General features: G+C 38.4%; 1 protein-coding gene across 5 annotated transcripts in view; it reads left to right on the forward strand.

Moving 5' to 3' along the window:
• The window catches only part of LOC145987938 (optineurin-like), a 125,869-nt gene that overhangs the window by 29,815 nt on the left and 76,613 nt on the right, over positions 1-19,441 (forward strand). For all 5 annotated transcript variants that reach the window (XM_083122768.1, XM_083122769.1, XM_083122771.1 and 2 more), the window contains exons 6-9: positions 127-216; positions 1,675-1,935; positions 7,338-7,520; positions 14,457-14,602. In XM_083122768.1, coding sequence (XP_082978894.1) covers positions 127-216; positions 1,675-1,935; positions 7,338-7,520; positions 14,457-14,602 — 680 coding nt within the window. The remainder of the gene's footprint in view (positions 1-126; positions 217-1,674; positions 1,936-7,337; positions 7,521-14,456; positions 14,603-19,441) is intronic.

Genomic DNA, 19,441 nt, shown 5'->3' on the forward strand with positions numbered 1-19,441 from the left:
CAAAGAAAATTTATTTTTGTATGAGGAATTTTACTACAATTGATATGTGACAAATCACAGAATTACTTTATTATAAATTAAGGTAAGAACCATTCATTTATTTACTTTTGTATTTTTAAATTTTAGCTGAGATCTGAAAATGAAGAACTGAAGAAGAAGGTCTTTGAACTACAACAAAAGCTTGTTACATCCCCCAGGAAAGAGTCTGTACATGAGGTAGGTATATTATTTTATTTTATTGAATTAGATTATATTTGCCAAATAGATGAACAGGGAGTAAAAGCAAAGTGTCTGACATGGAATAATGTACTATGTAGAATTTTCAGTGAAAAATGCAGGCTCGATCAGGACTTGAACCGGGGTGTCTGGCATACCATGCCATTGCTCTACCACTGAGCTACCGAAATTAGTTTTCCTACATAAAGCCTGAATCACACGGAACTAGATTTCCAGTAGGAATGCCCTAGTTGGCACTGGACTGGTTACCCATTTGCTAGTTTTTGCCTCGCACGATACTTCTTACCGTACTTGTCGATAGACTTTTGTTCCCATAAGACATTGCGCAGAGCAGACAATCTGTAAAGGTGGACGAGCAATTTGAAGAATGTTGTAGGAGAATTACTGCTTTGTGATTTTATTAAAAATTAAAAGAGAAAAGTATGAACTAGAGATTGACTCGAAAAAAATATGGTAAACAATGCATACCGAACAAGCTTTTTAATTAACTCGGGTATGCACATTCACACATGAGATTCGCAGGATTCATTCACATTTTTTTAAAAAAAATCAAACATTTAATTTAATACACTAGTAATAATAAGGATTTTCATTTTCAGCTAATCATATTTGTCATGTACACATCTCATCGCTTTGCATAAATACCTAAATATTAATGAACTGAACACGAATGCACTGCACGTCATCTCTTTCCTTTTTTGTTATCGAGAAACTAACAAAAACAGCCAACACTCGGAAACCACAGACAAAAACTCGCAGATTATCTTCACGTGGCCAAACTTTGCTCTGATTGGCTGTTCCGCAAAATCCAGTCGAGGAAAGCCAGCAGCAATTAGAACATGTCCTATTCCTCCAAGCCAGTCAAGCAGCCAGCCAGGCAGCCATCGCATCCGGGCAGGTAGCCAGTTCAGCGCTAACTAACTGGGTATCCAGTTCCGTGTGATTCGGCCTTAAGAACGCTGCTGGTCACTGAATTATTACTGAACTGGCTGGCCAGCTAGATCACATTGTAAATCACCATTTGGGACGACCTACAGTTTAAACTGTGATTTACACTACTGTGCAATGTACCTCCACTGTGAATTGAACTAGGACAAAGATTGTAGTGTTGATTGATTGATTTGATTTATTTTACTTAACTTTTCTTCCACTTTTGCCTAATCACAAAGATGAGAATGAGTGATGATATGAAATTCACATAGGGACACACAAAGAACACCTATGCCCAGGCTGGGTTTCAAACCCAGACCCCTGCCATCGTAGCACACTGTGCAAACCACCATGCCATGGAGGACGGCAGGATTATAGTGTTACCACTACAGAATTGGAACATGAGTGTCAGGCATAACATGCCATGGTTCATCTTCTCAGCTGTATATGTTTGTATTTATTTGTAAGCTAAAACGATTGTAATTACTTTTTTTTTTAATTCTCCAGATACCTTCATCAAAGACTGACGAGGAACTAAAGCACGTTGTTCAGCAGTTAACTCGTCAGCTTGAAACAGCAGAGAGATCCCGTAGGCAGTTGACGATAGATGTTGAAAAACTTACAGCTGAAAAAGGTCGTGTTTCAAAAGAAAATGCAGCTGAAATTCAAGCCTTGAGAGAGAGGTGCACAGTGACTGAACATGAGAAGACTGAGTTGGGGAGGACAGTTTACCTGCTACAGTGTAACTTGGAAGAGATGCAAAGGAAGGTTCGTAGTCATTTCCTCCCCAAGTTCTGTTATTAGGGACATGGAAATTTTCCTCTAAGCAATTATTTAATTATAGACTTCAAGGTGGGCCAATCGCTTAATTTTAAATGTCAAGGGAGGGTGATTACTTAAATTTAGAAGCCAAGGGAAGCACGCTCTTAAAATTAGATGCCAAGAGGGTGATTGCATATGAAAACTTTGAAATCTGAACAATAGATGTAATTTTTAAGATCCCACTGGTGGAATCTTCAGTTATATGTAGACCTCGAATTTTTAGGCTCTAAAAAGTGTGCTTTTATTTTCCTAAAATAGGCTCTAAAAACCCTAAAATAGGTTATAAAAACCTTAAATTAGGCTCAAAAAATCCTGAAATAGGTTTCAAATAGATTTAATTTGGTACAATATTTCTGAAAAATACTGATTAGATACAATCGTTAAAAAAATTTCACTAGAACCATAACAAAATAATTAATTTTCTAAACAAATTTTCAATTTTTTATATCATTTTCAAAATGATCTACAAACTATTATAATACTGCACTTGTGCTCTTAGAAAAAGTTACTTGTTATGAAAAATGAATTATGTATGTATAATTTGCTGCACAATATCAGGGTGGCTACTCACTTGGAATTCCTTGAATTTCAGGAATTACACGTGAATTATTGGCTCTGGAAATTATGTGTGAATTATCTCTGAAAATTATTCAAAAATTTTGCCCCCCCCCCCCCCAAGAAAACAAAAAGAAACTGATGTTTTCTCTATTCCAATTTTTTCTTCGTAGGCATGAGATATTGCAAGATTTATTAATCCAAATCCCATTAAATTTATACATGTTTATAAATGCCCTGAGGCAAGTTTCTCTCAATTTAGCTTTTTTTTTAGGAAGAAAAGGAAAGCTATGTGGAAAATAAAAATAAAAATTCTCAATCAGTTTACTTTGTTAGTGTGTTTTGCAAAAGAATCTGTCTGACAGACTAAGGATTATTACAAAATAATATATCTTGAAGTTGATTAGGTGAATTTTTTCGTAAGTTGGAATCATACAAACCCTTTATATTAATATTTTTGTGTGTGGAAGGGAGGGTGGGAGTCGGTAATACGTAAGGTTGGAATAGAGAAAACATTTGCTTGCATCCTTGAATTTTTGGAAAGTTCGCCTTGAAAACCATTAATTATGGTTGAATTTTATCATGGTCCTAGTGACCACCATGAATCCTTTTGCGTTATCCACGCTCAAACTCCACCTTTTGTCTGCGAGGATCATTTCACGTGCTAAAAATTATCTTTCAAAAGAAACATAGGCAGTTGTGCAAATTTGAATGCCGAAACATTCCTTCGCAAGGTGCGAATGCCACAAAAGGACCAAACTGACGCGAGAGTGAGAAAGGCGCACAGATCAGAAGTTTGCACTTGGGACTGTGCAGGCAGTAGAGACAATCGGGTGCCAAAACTTAAAATGGGGTGGAGGGGGGGACGAGGACAGTTTACTTTATCTTAGTAGGCAAGAAGGCTTAGCATTAAGAGTCTATAGTGAAGGGGTAAAAAGTAGAGGAACCGTCCCCTTTCGCTGCCACTGCCTGCAGGTAACCGTGACGTCAGATATTTTTTGTTTTATTTAAAGCTTTGATAAACATCATATACTTGGAGGGAGGGAAATCGACAGAAAACATGTTTCAAACATGCCAGTCGTTGAATTAGTTTGCCACCAAACCTAGTAAATACCTCTATGAGATATAAAAATCCTGTAAAACCTTAAAAAATATATAAAAACCTGAAAAAAGGGTTATTTTAGGCACTATAAAACTTTGTCAGTTGTTTCTTTTTTTAATGAAACACTGATATAACTTGTTATTTGTTATTTACCTGCAAAGTAAAAAATAGGTTAAAAACCTAAAGTCCGAGGTCTAGTTATAAGACATGCACAAATTTCACTTGCAAAGTAAAGCAAAATACAGTGGAACTCCAGTTTTACATTTTCCCACGTTATACATTTATGTTTTTGGTCACAATACAGTAAAATGCCATGACATTTTCCCAGATTTTACATCTTCCTCCATTTTAAATTCTATCAATTTTTGTCCCAAAAAACACAAAATCGAGGTTCCACTCTACATGTTTTTCTGTAGCATTAACATCCTTTTGTGAAATACCATATTTCCTCGATTCCAAGATGTATAATGTGTTTTTTAAAAAAGGTATAGTTTCCCATGTACTTTGTATTTTTAAAAATAGGTATAGTTTCCCATGCACTTTGCACCATGCTCTGCAGCATATATAGGGAAATGTGGGAGTAGGGCCCCACACATTCTACAATTTTTGCTTTTTTTTGTGTATGTGATCAGCACCATGCTCTGGCAGCCTTTACCTCCCAGGGTTGTCCCCAGGTACCCTTTTATTTTAGGCTGGGTGAGCCCCAGAGGCACTTTTGTGCAGCGATGAGGCTCGATAAGTTCCAACCTTAGATCACCCACCTCTGAAATCTTGCCTGGGTCTCCTGTGTCTCCGTCACACACACTACCTACTAGACCTCCTCAGCTCTGCATCAAATTACTGAATTAGAGCAGAAGCTCACGAAATTGCAATTGAGGCTGCAATATGGGTTACACATTTCTGATGGAAGGTACAAATATCAAGTACGAGTGAGAGTCCGAAAATTAGTTTCCCCTGGTGACTGTGGACAGAGATGGGAAGGAAAAGCAAAAATCTTAAATAAGAAAAGGAATAGCATACTTACTTTATTTTTCCACATAGGAACCCCGGACATTGACATTTGTCATACCGCTTGATAAGCTTCAAAAGGACATTGACATTTGTCATACCGCTTGATAAGCTTCAAAAAACCCTCTTGGAAAAAATGAGTGTCCTGTATATGGAAGAAGTGTTGCACGAAATGTGTCCCCTCGGCATTGCTTCCAAAGCGCCTTCCTCCGAGAGTCTTCTTCAAAGCCGGATACAGATGGAAGTCACTCGGTGCGAGGTCGGGACTGTACGGCGGATGGGTAAGGTGCAAGATGGTGTTGCGTAGCCCTCGCCGGGTGCTGTTTTGCATTGTCATCCAACAACAGCATGCCAGATGTGAGAAGGCCAGGCCGCCTATGCCGAATAGCCTGCTTCAATTTGGACAGGATGTGAATGTAATGTGCAGCATTGATGGTTCCTTGTTCCAAAAACTCCAGCAACAAAACACCATTGGCATCCGAAAAAAACTGAGAAGCACCTTACCGGCCGAGGGAGTTGTCTTGAACTTCTTCCGGACAGGAGATGACAGATGTTTCCACTCCATTGATGCGGCCTTCGATTCGGGTGTGCTATGGTGGACCCACGTTACATCCCCCATCACAATCTGAAAGAGAAACTAATTTCCTTCCCGGTAATAATGCATGAGATGCTCCATATCTGCCGGGCCACAACTGAGAGGCACCTTCCCTCGTTTGCATGCACTACGCTCACGCCATCGCGGTTGTACTTCACCCACTGGTGTATGGGTGTCTGTTGTGTTCCATTGCGGTACGATTTCTCTGGCAAAACTGGGGGCAGGGGGGGGACTTATTTTTTAACTTTCCCTCGTATCAATTCCTTCCTTCACCCCCTTCAAATTCTATCCCAATTGTCAGTTATATCAGATTTTAAAGAACTGCAGCATGATTTCATTCCTGCTCTGCTTTTCTTCCTCACTACTCATATGCACCTACACAGGAAGATAAGAAGCAAGCCATGAGAATGAATAATACATGCAAAATGAAAACATTGTGTCTCTTCGTCAACACTTTTTCAGGTCAGTCGCACAGCTCAACCAGCGATGGCACACTGCCAGCAAACTGCTACCTCTGCTCTGTAACAGTTGAAGGTCATACAAGTTTTCACTAGGAAATTGACAGAATTAATTTCATTTTTTCCATGTCTAAACTTATTGGTTCCAAACCTTTTTAGGAATTGTAATTACTGCTGCTTTCAAGTGAAGTGAAGTGAAGGAGGGAGGGGAAAAAACACAGAGGGAGACTTACACATATGGCCTATGTGGAATGAAATCAAATATCAAATAAAGCAAAAACAGTTGTAATGAGGTTAGTTCTAAATTCTCACAGTAAACAGGTCCAATGGGAAGCAAGTAAGGTCAAGGTAAAGTTCCCGTTGACTTGAGGCTGTGTGATCCCCAGAGCTGCTTTATGTGGGGACAAAGCTGGAAAAATTTCGACCTTAGATCACCTGCCCCACACATTGAGGCTAATCAGACTAGACCTGCAGTTTAAAGTGGGTTCCGAACCACTGTGTGCCTCCACCAGGTATCAAACCCTGGACCCCTTGATTACAGGGTGACGATGTCGCTACTATGCCATCAAAAGGCACTGGGAAAAAAATCATTTTTCTTCATGGAAGTATCCAATACAAACTAGTTTCTCAGGTATTAGGCAGGGAAGGTTTTAAGATGTTGCTTGGTCCATGAGTTTCAAATGAGTGGCCAAGATCTTTTCCACAGTTTCACCGATTGTACTTTGGAAATGTTTATGAAGGCAAAATATTTATAAAGCTGGAAGATCAGAACTTAAATTTTTACCTCTTTGTTTCAAGTCATTTTTGTTTGTATTATACTCAAAATAAATGTTGTGTTGCAAATTAGCAACAAAAACATTTGGTTAACCCCTGCAAGATCCATGATTACCAGCATCCCTAACTCACGTCATAACAATCAGAACTAAATTTATCCAGTGCTGCCAAAGTGGATCCAAAGATCTTATCTTTGTTGATAACCCGGAGATGCCAGTATTTCGGGGCCAAAAAAGCCCTCCCTTTAGAGCACAGCCCATGAGACCCAAGTCTCCTCTACTGTTGCTCCCCTTCTGTCCCAACTCCCCCCCCTCCTCATTGCTGAAAAACTAGCCAAGTCCAAAATTAAATAAGCAAACTACTTATTTCTTTTGGTAGGAAAGCTGTTTTTACACAAACATTTGTTGTCTTAATCACACACATAAACCAAATAAAGAATACATGTCTTTCTTTATCTGGTCATGCAATAATACCAAGAATAATAATACCACCCCCCCACATCATCATGTGATACACTTGGTTCCCTCCTTGAGAAATTTAATTCTATATACGTGGAACCCCAATTGTATTTCCTTTAATTTTACATTTCCTCTTCATTAAATCTTCATGGTACCAATAAAGCATTATAAAAATTTACATTTTCCTGCACTTGAAGTTTCATCTGGGTCCCTCTGAAGGAAGTAAAATTTAGATTTCACTAATAGCTGTAGCTATTTTATCTGTATCATATTAGTTTGTCTTATTTCTGAGGAATTAAAACAGTGACAGATATGAAGTTTTTTCCATGGTTATTGACATTATTTAATGTCACTAGATGAATTCATTCTATATTAATCTTAAATACATATTTTTTCAGCTATCAGAAGAAAATCCAGAGTTTGTACTTGTGGATCGTGAAGGAGCTGTCTCAAGCGTTGACCATAATGCCAAATGTGTTGCAGAATTGGAAGTTGCAGTAAAATCTCTTACCTTGCAGTTCGAGGAAGAACGTCAAAGGAATGCTGCATTAAGCAAAGAACTGGATGAAGAAAAGAAGAAGGTATTGTGCATATTAACTATAAGTTAGTATTCCCTTTTGAAATCTGAGTGTTGGGGATAGAGGGGGGGAGGGAGGTGGCACCACAATCCAAGTTTCACATATTTGGATAAATGAACCAGCTCCTGTAACCTTTGTGAAAAGATGCAGTTTAATAAATTGCTTTGGTTCCAACTTTATCCTTTGGACCTTGTTGATACTAGAAGCAAATTTCGGGAGACCTTTCCTGAGATGAAAATGTCTTTTCTTCTGTAATTATTCACAGGTTGCTGAGAAAACTTTGCTCAATTGTATACAGGTATATGTCCTACGAGAACTAACTGAAAAATTTGGGACATCAAGAGTGAATATACAGAGTGGTCACAAAGTAGACATACCGCCTTTAATTTTTTTGACACTGTGGTGGTTATGATTGAATGCTTGATGTGCACACATACCTGATGGTTTAAGAGTCCAGAACATCGGTATGGAGACTGTTATTTTCGTAGCACAGCCGAATTCTACATCATGTCTTGAAGAGATAATCTGGGTTAAGGCATCTTCCACAGCTGCTAATAACTCTTGATTTGTGCGATACCGGTCATTTCTGACTCTGTCATTGATGTATCCCCAGAGGTGAGATTGAGACTTCTTGGAGGCCAGGCTAAGAAACCTGGGTAACCACTCTGTATAATGCAGGACAAATGTAAAATTGAGGTTCTACTTTAATTACCGGTTCATTAGGATAAAGTCTTCATTAGGCTTTATCAGCAGAGGTCATGTGTTGCATGCTAAGAAAATAAACAATCTTGTCCAATTGACACGGAACACATATCTTGCCACTTTGATGTAAAAAGTTGCATTTCTTCTGTGGAATTTGTTCTCAATGAACATGGTACTCAAATACCATTTAACGTCACTTGTCAGTTTGATGTGAAATGTCCCTGACATTGCATTCTGGTTTATTGGGTTTGAATGTGTAATTGCTATAACAAGATGGAATTGATTCCGTATTTCCATCCTGAATGCATGTAACTTTAATTATGTGAAGCCTAGGTTTTACATTTTCCCTCATTTAAATTTTTTTCAGCAGTTTCCAGAAAAATATAAAGTAGAGGTTCCACTGTAGATGTATGGAAACAGGAAATTATTTTCCATACATATAATTCTTGAAGATACGATAATTTTTGTAAGGATTGAAAAGATTAATCTATACTTCGTATGTATGAGGTGATATCAAAAAGTAATTGAGAAAATTTTTTACAGCCAAACAGAAATGTATTCACAAAAAAATATACATGTTGAAGGTTGAACATTACTCTACTTTTCCACATAACATCCATTCACATTTATACCTAGTCATATCATTAATTCTGTTACAAAGTTTAGACAGGGATGGCAACACTGGTTGGCAAGGTAACCCCACAATGTTGGATCAAACAACAACCAGTATGATTGTGTGTTTCGCTGTGGTAGCAGAAAGGTGAATTTCACTGCGAGTCGAACGGAGTGCCGTGTGGCAGTAAACACACTGCACAAAGTTGGCAAATCACCATCGGGCATTTTCAACACCCTGAAAAAGCTGAATATCAGCAGGATGTTCATGCATCGGACCATCAACAGATACTGTGACACATGGACAATTGAGGACCTCCCCAAAAATGTAGACCTTGCAGCATGAGAAGCCAGAAGCTCGTGAAAGCAGTGGCAGCGCGGATTCGACTAAATTCTGTCAGGAAACAAGCAGTGATGGCTCGAGAGCTGAACATTTCGAAAATGTCGATGTCGGGTGTGCTCCGAAGTGACCAATCATTCTGTGGTCGATGACTGGCCTCAAGAGACTTCGGGTGTGTGTGAAGGGCAGAGGTGGCCATTTTGAACAGTGATTGGTGCTCTGTGTTGGCAAGACCTGTACCTTTGTAACATCCAAATATTAATACATTAGTTTGCTCACTGTGCCTGTAGTTCATTGTTAACTTTGTAACAGAATTTATGATATGACTAGGTACATTTGTCCCACCATGACACCAATTTTTCGATGTCCATGCGGTAGAAATCGTTCGGCTGGACGTGTAACCAATGACGCTCTGCTTTCGCAACTTCCGTGTTGCAGCTGAATCCTTTGCCAGCAAGGTGTTCCTTCAGTGGGCTGAACAGGTGAAAGTCTGATGGAGCCAGGTCTGGACTGTATGATTGAGAATTTCCCAATGCCAGGAATTGACTTTTTGCATCACTGATGCAGCCACATGGGGACGAGAATTATAATGGAGAATGATGACCTCCTCCAGAGATTTTGTTGGACGTTTATGGTGCAGAGCAGCTCGTAGACCATCCAGTGTAGCACAATATGCAGCAGCATTTACAGTTGCTCCTTTTACCCCAAAATCAGCACGAATGACCCTGGCTGTCCCAGAAATGGTAAGTAAAACCTTTCCTGCAGACGGTGTTGTCCTGAATTTTTTGGGTGGGGGGCAAGTTTACGTGTTTCCATACCATACTCTGTTGCTTTCATTGTGGCATGTAATGATAAACCCACGATTCGTCCCCGGTAACAATGCTGTGGAGGAATACATTTCCTGTCCTATGCTCCCAGAGCAAATGCGCCTGACTGTAGCCCATACGGTTCTCCATATGCTGTGGTGTAGCCCATACGGTTCTCCATATGCTGTGGTGTGAGCTGTCTGGGGACCCATCTCGCTGACAGTTTGTGAAATGCCCAGTGCATCTGCTGTTATTTGGATTGTTGACCGCCGGTCCTCCTGAATCAATACATTTTACATGGCCTGCATTGAACTTTGCACACCAGTTACAGACATTTGTGAATGTCATGCACATGTCACCATACACTGCACACAACTCACGATAGATTTCAGGTTGTTTCTGTCTCTTTGACCACAGAAACTAAATCACACTGCAGCTCAACTGTGTCGAACATCTCAAGCGTAGCTGCCATTTTGAAACAACTTCCTCTCGGCATGCGCGAGGTGCACACACCTGCCATCTCATAGAAAGGTGGCAAAATACATGTACTTCGTAATGTATATTTCGGTTTTTGTGAATACATTTCAGTTTGGCTGTAAACAATTTACTCAATTACTTTTTGATATCCCCTCGTACCAACCAATTATCGTATTTACGCGAGTATAATGCGCACCCTCGTTTTTGATGGGGAAAAGCAACAAAAAAAAATCTTGTATATAATGCACCGAAAACTACGCTTTTTGCTCTTGTTTTATTCACACTCATTCCCTTCTCGAGTGCTCTACCGCTCGCAAGTGTGTCTGATCTACAAATAGACACCACCACACCACGCTTGAGTAATATCCAATAGCACTTGACCTCTGCCTTCCCCTCCCCTCCACTTAAGCATGCCAATGTTACCCTGCACCCGACAGCCGCTACCCAACGTGCCAGGCTCGCCATTGTGATTTCGCTTGCTCGTGGATACGCGAGAAGAGAAGATGGAATATGCTTTGATGTTATTTTAAATCGACCTTGACTTGTTTCCTTGTCATAAGAGCTACTGACAACTCAGGTGGTGGGGGGAGCAGTCCGCAATGACTGCTGGAATTGCAGTCTTTGTCAATGTGTATGGTAGGTCAAGCTCTTTCATCAATAAATACACCACCTTGAGAAATGAGAGATAGATCTCAGGAATGTTCCAAAATACAGATGCATGGTGCCTGGAAGTCTCGCCCATCTGTCCAGCTCTGACCTAGAGTTCAGCAGGTTCACGTGAGTGAGCAACTCTTGGCCTTGTAGCCGATAACTTCAGGTAACCGCTTTCATTCAAAACGCATTCTTTGTTCCCTGAAACACTTCATAAAAAAGCAAAACTGTTAGAGATAATCAAAGCCACATAGTCCAACTAAAGATCGTCAACCCGCTTAATGATTTGTCATCCAAGCTTCCTCAAAAGTTTACTTCGATCTTACGTGCATCATAACTCCCGTTTCCCACTTCATACGTTTTCCTAATTGTGTTGATGTTGTAATGTTTGCCAAAAAAGTGTTCCGTTGGCTGAGTGACTTCTCTCTGTTTTCCTCTCAGCAAACATGTAGGGGGAGAGGTGCAGCCATGACGAATTTTTTAGCCACGATTTTCTTGCTCGTGTGTGCACACAGGCTGATTTCAGGCGAGGGAGGAAGTGGATCAAGTGCCCTAACCCCCTTTCCTAGATCATTCTCTGCCACTGGTGTGAACGGGAATGTGGTAATTGCAGAAGTCAGGCCTTAATTTTCTTTAATGCTGTTGTCTGCATAGGAAATATTGCCCATATTATTGTCTGTTGCATGTTATAACGTAAGACAAGGATCATTTCTTTCTTCACACTGCTGATAAAAGTTACGTCTTCGACAGTTGCGTTATCTTTGAAATGCTGAGGATTTTCTCTTCGACCACCTGTTGCTCGAACTTCCAGCCAGTCTCCTTGTTTTTACGCTGCAGCTGGTGCCAGTGTTTCCACTAGCGCCTGCAAAGCTGTCTCTTGCCGATAACAGCGATGACTCATCCAGCGCATAGGAAAAAGTAATTGTTTTGAATCTCACAAAGCTGTTTTGATATGAAGATAACGAAATTCGATTTCCAGAAAGAAAAACAACAGTTAAAACAACTTCATGTTCTGCACCTTCTGATAAGCAAAACTGTAAATTTTATTTTGCATCTGACACAAGAATAAACTTCCTCAACACTCAGGGCGTGTTTGAAGGAAATGAACACAATATAATCGCTGCTTTTCTTCAGAACCATTAATGTGGGGGGGGGGGGAGAAAAAAGTGCTCAATGTAGGAATGGATGTTGAGTCCGATTTAAAGAAACATTATTCAATCGGAAAACGTTTGGAGGAGCAGGTGTTGTGTTTGACATCGAGAATACTCTTAAATCCAACTTTAAATCGTCGATTAACGTCCCATTTTGATATCTCAAAATGCGCATGTTTCATAAACTTGTTTTGAGTTCATTTTATGCTGATGGGCTAATCGGGACTAAATATACAGATTAAAGTGAAACCCAATTCCAAACCCGAATGATTATTGAGTAGGACCCTGTTTAATGTGTCCTAGAATATGCATTGGTGCAAACAAATCGCAAGTTGTGTGTTTCCTTTTTCAGGCTGGACTACAATGCAAGTCGAGGAAGAGTTTTGACTGCTCCCTGGAATGGGGGAGGGGGATAAATATGAAGTTGGTTGAAGCAAAGTAAACGTGACTTTTTTACAATGTATTTTACACAGCTGAACCCAAACGAAATTTACAGCCCTCATTTTTTTGTCTGGTGCCTAGAAAGGTTGTGTTGTGTCTCACGAGAGATCTTATCTTACCAATTAATCTTGTAATAGACTATGCTCCAACATTCATTCCGCCAGACTTTTGCTGTCAAGATTCTTCGAGTTTCGCTTGCAATAAGCGAGAGATTGTTTTCCTTTTCCGTAGATCTCGGTGCAAACGGGTTTCTTATGAACTAGAATTGTAAGAATTTCATGGAAGAGCAACGACTGTGCACAGTTAAGAGAAAATAACATTTTAAATCCTTTTTTGTGAAGATGTTTTAATGTTCTCACAACACGCGTCCTGTGCATAACAGGTTGTAAAACTACCAGGATAATGGTGTTACCGTCGCCTAGGAATCTTTGTGTTCGTTTGAGCTCCATTTAAGCTGAAAATTGGTGCAAATTCCAATAACGATCACTTCGAAATGACGACCCTTTTCCCAGGAACTGTGAAAGGTCGTTGTATCGAGAGTTGACTGTAGTTATTTATATTTGGTAAGTGTTGACATAATTATTTTACCTTCATATATTTGTTATTAGGTTATGTTATTTTAGGTTATGCTATGCTATGTATATTCTGTTTGGTTTTTGTGGTCATTTTGGCAGGGGTCGCTAGCAGATATTCGTGACAGTTTCAGTTCAGTTTTTCGAGAAAGCTATTTTCTGTTATTTCTTCCATGAAAAGTACTGCTGATACGCCTCCCATGTGACAGGAGGTGCGTCATCGAATACCGCCAGAATCCTGCTATTCTCGATGCGTCAAAATGTTCCGATAGAATGGGAAGAGAAAAGTATACATACCCCCCCCCCTCCCTTCGACAATCCTTGGCATGCCACTGCAACCTCGTAATTTGTATTTGCGCCTGTTGATATATACGTGATATATGCAGTGACAGTGAAAACATGCATGGCTTCATGCAATTGTTTACGATAATTTCCTTCAGACATTTAAAACCCCACGTGCATAATTTTTATTTACGTATGTTGATGTATACGTGTTACATGCAGTTACTAGGAGTGACTCGCATCTGTTCATAACAGTTTCTAAGGTGAAAACCGTTTTTGTAGAAGTTATTTCTCCCCCGAAAAATACCTCTTGATACGCCTCCTGTGTGACGGGAGGTGCATGCTTGAATGCCGCCAGACCGGTGCTGCTTTTCTCGATGTCACAAAACTTTCCAATAATAAATGAAAACTCATGGAAAAGGCCCATTTCGCTTTTAAAAGTAATTTTTTAAAATTATTATTGCTAAAGAAGGACAATCTGTAGATATATACACATTATACGCAGTGACATTAGTGAAAAGAATGTGTGGTTTCATTTTGGCTGTCCGAATTTTTCCGTGCATAATATGGGGAAAAAGTGCATTATACACGCGTAAATACAGTACCTATAATTTTGCTCACCTTAGATTGCCATAAATAGCCTATAATTTAGTGTGCAGTTTTACCATTTTATTTTTTTTATAAATTGAAAAACATAATGCATATGTGGTTTTTGTAAAGAAAATTTCTAAATACACAGTTTATTTTTCTTGTTCATGTTTTTCAAGGAACATTTACAATTTTATATCTGATCCACTGGTAATCAGTGTTGATGAATTTTGTGTATGTACTTTTATCAGTTATGGTAAAATTTTAGCATCCGTCCATACAATTTTTATAAACTAAATATGTTTCCTGCTTCACAGAAAACAGCTGCTTTGTCCAAACTGCAACAGGTGATGCAGGGCAGTCAACCAGTAACAGAAGGAGGAATGCAGTTTGTACAAGACATGAAGGCCTATGAAGAAAAATTGCAGACGATAAATATGTGCTTAGACAGGCAATCAGAAAGGTTTGTAAGTTCACTACTTTGGCTGTACACTTGCATGTATGTTTTGGATACAGGATATGGCAGAGAACTTCATTTTGTATGTCAGAAGACGGTGATTGCCCAAGATTTTCAAAAAGAGTGTGGTTAAGTCTTCTTTTTTTAGTAGGTTTCTTTTCTTTTTTTAGGAATGAATTACCCCCACCAACTCCCTCCCCTTCCTGCTGTGACACCTGCCATTCCACTGTCACAGAATCAGTACAGATGACTTAATATATGGAAATAGTTATAGTTAGAGGCACGTATAGGGATGTGCTGAAGTAATTACAGATGTATGAAAATCGGCAGAAATTGACGTATTGGCATCAGCAAAGATCAGATATTTAAACCGGTACAGATGATACTAGAATTTACCTTCTAATAAGTTTTATATTTTAATTTTGTAAGATTTGTTGAAAATTAGGTTGTGATTCTTCATCATTTGTAGAGTTTATGTAATAAAATTATTGCAAACTCTCAATCAGAGGATCAACCTACCTCTAATCGGAAATTAAACAGTACATTCCTGAACCAACCATTCCACGTGACCAGGATCCGCTGTTGGATTGGAAATTCAAAAATGAGTATCCAAACCTGAAGCAAGTGGCGAGAAAATACTGGGCCATATCTGCTGCATCAGTATTCAGTGAACGAGCATTCAGTGTTGCTGGACAGATTTGTGATAAGAGAAGAAGTAGGTTACTTCCTGAAGTGCTTCAAAAACTCTTGTTTGTGAAGTTGAATATGCCAGCATTAAATTTATGATATTAAAAACAGGAATTAATTTTGCATTTCAAAGAACTGCTTGTATACTAATGTTAAATCTCTTGAGAATCTATGTTCTTCTTAAAGGTTTACATAACCACTTTTTGTAGATGCAAATGTGCATTTGTATCTCTTGGGAATTTATATGTATATACATATGATATGCAATAGAAATGTACACAGCAAATTTATTTTTGTCATGCTGAAAATAACATCCCATTTCTGTTGAATAATCTTATGTATCGGAATTGGTTAAATATCAGCATCGGTTCCAAAAATTATTGGTGAGTACATCAGCATCGGTACATTTTCAGCTTCGTCACATCTCTAGGCACGTATATTTCATTTTTGACGGAAACACGAAGTGTGAAATAACACTTTGTAATGACTGTAATGTTAATTTTTCACGTCTTTGAAAAGTGTGGGATGAACTTCCTACCATGTCTTGTCATGAAATGATGCAAAATGAACTGCAAAATGCAAAATAAACTCTTAAGACACGAGTTACGCAAAATCTTGGAAAATTGATTAATTCTGCTGTGAATGTTTGAGAAGCAAAAATGAACTGCTTTACGCAGGAATAAACTTAATACTCTGACAACTACACAGAAATGTTCATGATATATGCGTTTCACAATTTAATGGTTATTTCCGATTAATTTCAAAGACATCCTGTGTTCATTCACTAAGGGTACGGCATCTGGAGTGGAGAAGGAGCGGAAATAAGACATTTCACGTAAGTAATACATAAATGTGCTATTGGAAGGGAGATTTTATTTTTTGTAATAAGTATTGTTTTAAAATCAAATTTAGGGTTATACCGTATTTACTCATATATAATGTGCACTTTTTCCAAAATTTTTGTTCCCAGAAACTGTGATGCGTATTATGCACGGAATAATTCGGACAGCCAACATAAACCGTACATGGTCATTCCATGATTTTGTGACACCTGCATTGATTTTTTGTATTTACGGAACCTTATCATGTTATATATCGTTGTAAAGCTTAAATTCTGTAGTTTCTGAATATGGCAACAGTATTCCATTCAATATGGTGACACTAATGTGCAATGCAGTTGAAATGAACTCAACACAAAATCAAGGAACATTCTGATTTTTATGGCACTTTGGATGAAAGAAAATATAACAAAAAAGAAAATAATAATTAGAATGTATTATTGGCCAAATAATGTGACATGTTTGGAGTGTGTAAATGCCTTAATGGAAGAAATCTTTTGCTGTTAACTGCTAACTTGAAGGTCCTGAATGTGCCTCCTATAAATGTTATGATATTCATGGAAAAAGTATATATTTTGAAGTTATTTTAGAAAGAGTAAGTAGGAAATTGGCAAAACTGCATATAAAAGTCTAAAGGTCATGTCGCACAATTTTTCACTTTGTAATATAATGTTCCGCTACACTAACAAAAGCAGTCCATTCTGGTGGAATTCATGCATGCACTTTTTAGAGCTACGGTAAGAAAGCTATTTCTTGCATCTGAATTATACTGCGCATTATATACGAGATATAATTGTTTGTCATTTTTCCCTATCAAAAACAGGGTGCGCATTATACACGCACGTGCATTATACATGCATAAATACGGTATTCACAATTTGAAATTGCATTTTATATGCAGCTTTTGATCTCAAAATCTGCCCAGTTTTTGTACCAAAATCTTTATGTTTTATTCACCATAAATATGTGCCTCTAGTTATAATCAATTAGATTTTAAACTCATTTTCTTATTCTGACTTTGCATGTGTAAATTAATATACATTTCATTGGCCAAGCATGTTGAGTAGTACTCACGATCTAGTCACGTAAGACTTCAGTTTCTTGTATCACCCTAGACTTCAATGTTCCTTTGAGGGTGTTCTCGCATGAATTTGATCTAATCATAACTTATTGCCATAATCACAAGAAGCCAATTGTAACAGAAAAGTAAAGTGGGGAAACAGAAAAGAAGGTCAACACAATAATAGGCTCCACGTTCAGCACCTCCCAGATTTCTAACAGCTGAATAGTTAAAAGCATTTAAATTCTGTTTCTTCTCCAATCCCCTATTACCTCATATGCCCATGACGGTGGTAGAATTAATCAAGGTAGGCATACAGTTTAAATCATGTAACAATGCAATCAGGAATACTGGAATGTTGGCTGAAACATGCTTCCAAGATTTTGCCACGTCATGTTACACGTGTATTTACTAGGGATGGGACAGATTAATCGGTACTCTTATCAATATCGGGCAATATATTTATACCGATTATTTTACCGATATGATATATCAAAAATATCTGATAAATTAGTGCAAAATTCTGCCATTTTGTTGCAATTTTTATGGATAATTTCCATACTCTATTTTCTAAAAAAGTAAATGTCTAAATATGCAACTTCTTTTGCACTGCAGTCACCTTGAAACAATTTATTAAGGAGGTCAATGAACCTTTCAGGTCCTTCAAGGACCATTTCTAATTTTATATCAGTATTGGCCAAAATTTCATATCTGCCCATCCCTAGTATGTACTATTTGGTGGTGTTAGGCATTCTAGGCCCATATTTACCATATGATGTTTAAAAAAGTTTTATGGTGAAACTTTGGTAGATTTGTACAGCATAGTTGCATGATTTGAAATTCCTGGTTCCAGAGTACCTGTTCAAAGTGGTATCTTCTTGGTTCTAGTTAGAACAATACTAAATTGCAATTTTCTGCTATCTTCTAGTAGATCAACATAGTATTCCTTTTTAAATGTTCCAAATATTTAATGTAGAAGATCATTAGCGAAGTACAGTGAAACCCCGATATTACTTTCCCGCATTTTATGTTTTCCCACTTAAAACGTTCATCCAGTCAGACCCTAGCAAAAGGCCATGTTAAATCATAAGACATTCACCTCGATTTTACATTCGCTCTAACTCCAGTTTCTCGCTTTATATGTTTTCTGAGCTGTGACGATGTCTTAAAATTTGGCGGAAACCTGTTCTGTTGACTACGCGACTTTCTCTCCCCTCCCTCCCTCCCTCCCTCTCTCTCTCTCTCTCTCTCTCTCTCTCTCTCTCTCTCTCTCTCTCTCCCTCCCCCCCTCTTTTTCTCTCTCTCCCCCCACATTATTCACCTGGCTACCCTGAACTTCCAGATGTTACGCTTTCCTGCGAGAGTAGGGAGTGAAGAGGCAGGGTATAACTTGCATTTGGCAAACCTCCATTGAGGGACAGGAAGGGAAAATGGCACTTCTTGCATTCCCCATGAAGATGAAGTACATCGCATTTTCCCATGCAGATCTATTTTCATTTTAAATGAAATAACTTATTTCAATGTTAACAGGCAAAGTTTGTTAAATGTTGAAGTAAGTGATAATGTAATTATGATTAGTGTGGATTTTTGCCTATTTGTATTGAAACATAGGCATAACTTTTTAAATTTTGTATACTGTTTTAAGCCTGATACCACATTCTTATGTGCTTATAAATGCCTATTTTGCATAATCTTGCCTACAAATCCATTTTTCCCTTATTTTCTTGCTCACTTTTCCTTTTTCCTACTTTGGCTCTTTCCATATTTCACTCTAAAAACACTAAGTTGCTGACCAAGGCAGTTTATTAAGATTTAAAAACACTTAACATGTAAAGTTTGAACCCTGTATCAGGGTCTTCCTCAGATGAAGAACTAAACTAAAATGAAGAAATATACACACAGAAAGATATATACAAATAGCAGGGTGACTAGCCACACAAAAACAAATCATGTTGACAGTCCTTATCTTGGATGATTACTCCAAAGGAATTAAGTACATTTCGCCTCATGACAGATGATTAATGGGTCTAACATGCTGACCGTTGATTGACAGGTCAAGATTAGCAAGAGTGTGGAACTACCTGTTTATCATTCCCCCACCCCTCCTGCCTTTTTGGATCTGGATGAATACCTCCTCCCCTGGTCTTCTTCTCTTCTTTCTTCCTTGTTTCTTCTTCTTTCCTCCTTCCCTTTTCTCATCCTTTCAACTTTCTCTAACACACTCTTCCATTCCTTGTTTATCTTGAGTCCTCCATTCCA

Source organism: Lepisma saccharinum, chromosome 5, assembly GCF_977018435.1.
Source record: "Lepisma saccharinum chromosome 5, izLepSacc3.1, whole genome shotgun sequence".
Taxonomy (NCBI): domain Eukaryota; kingdom Metazoa; phylum Arthropoda; class Insecta; order Zygentoma; family Lepismatidae; genus Lepisma; species Lepisma saccharinum.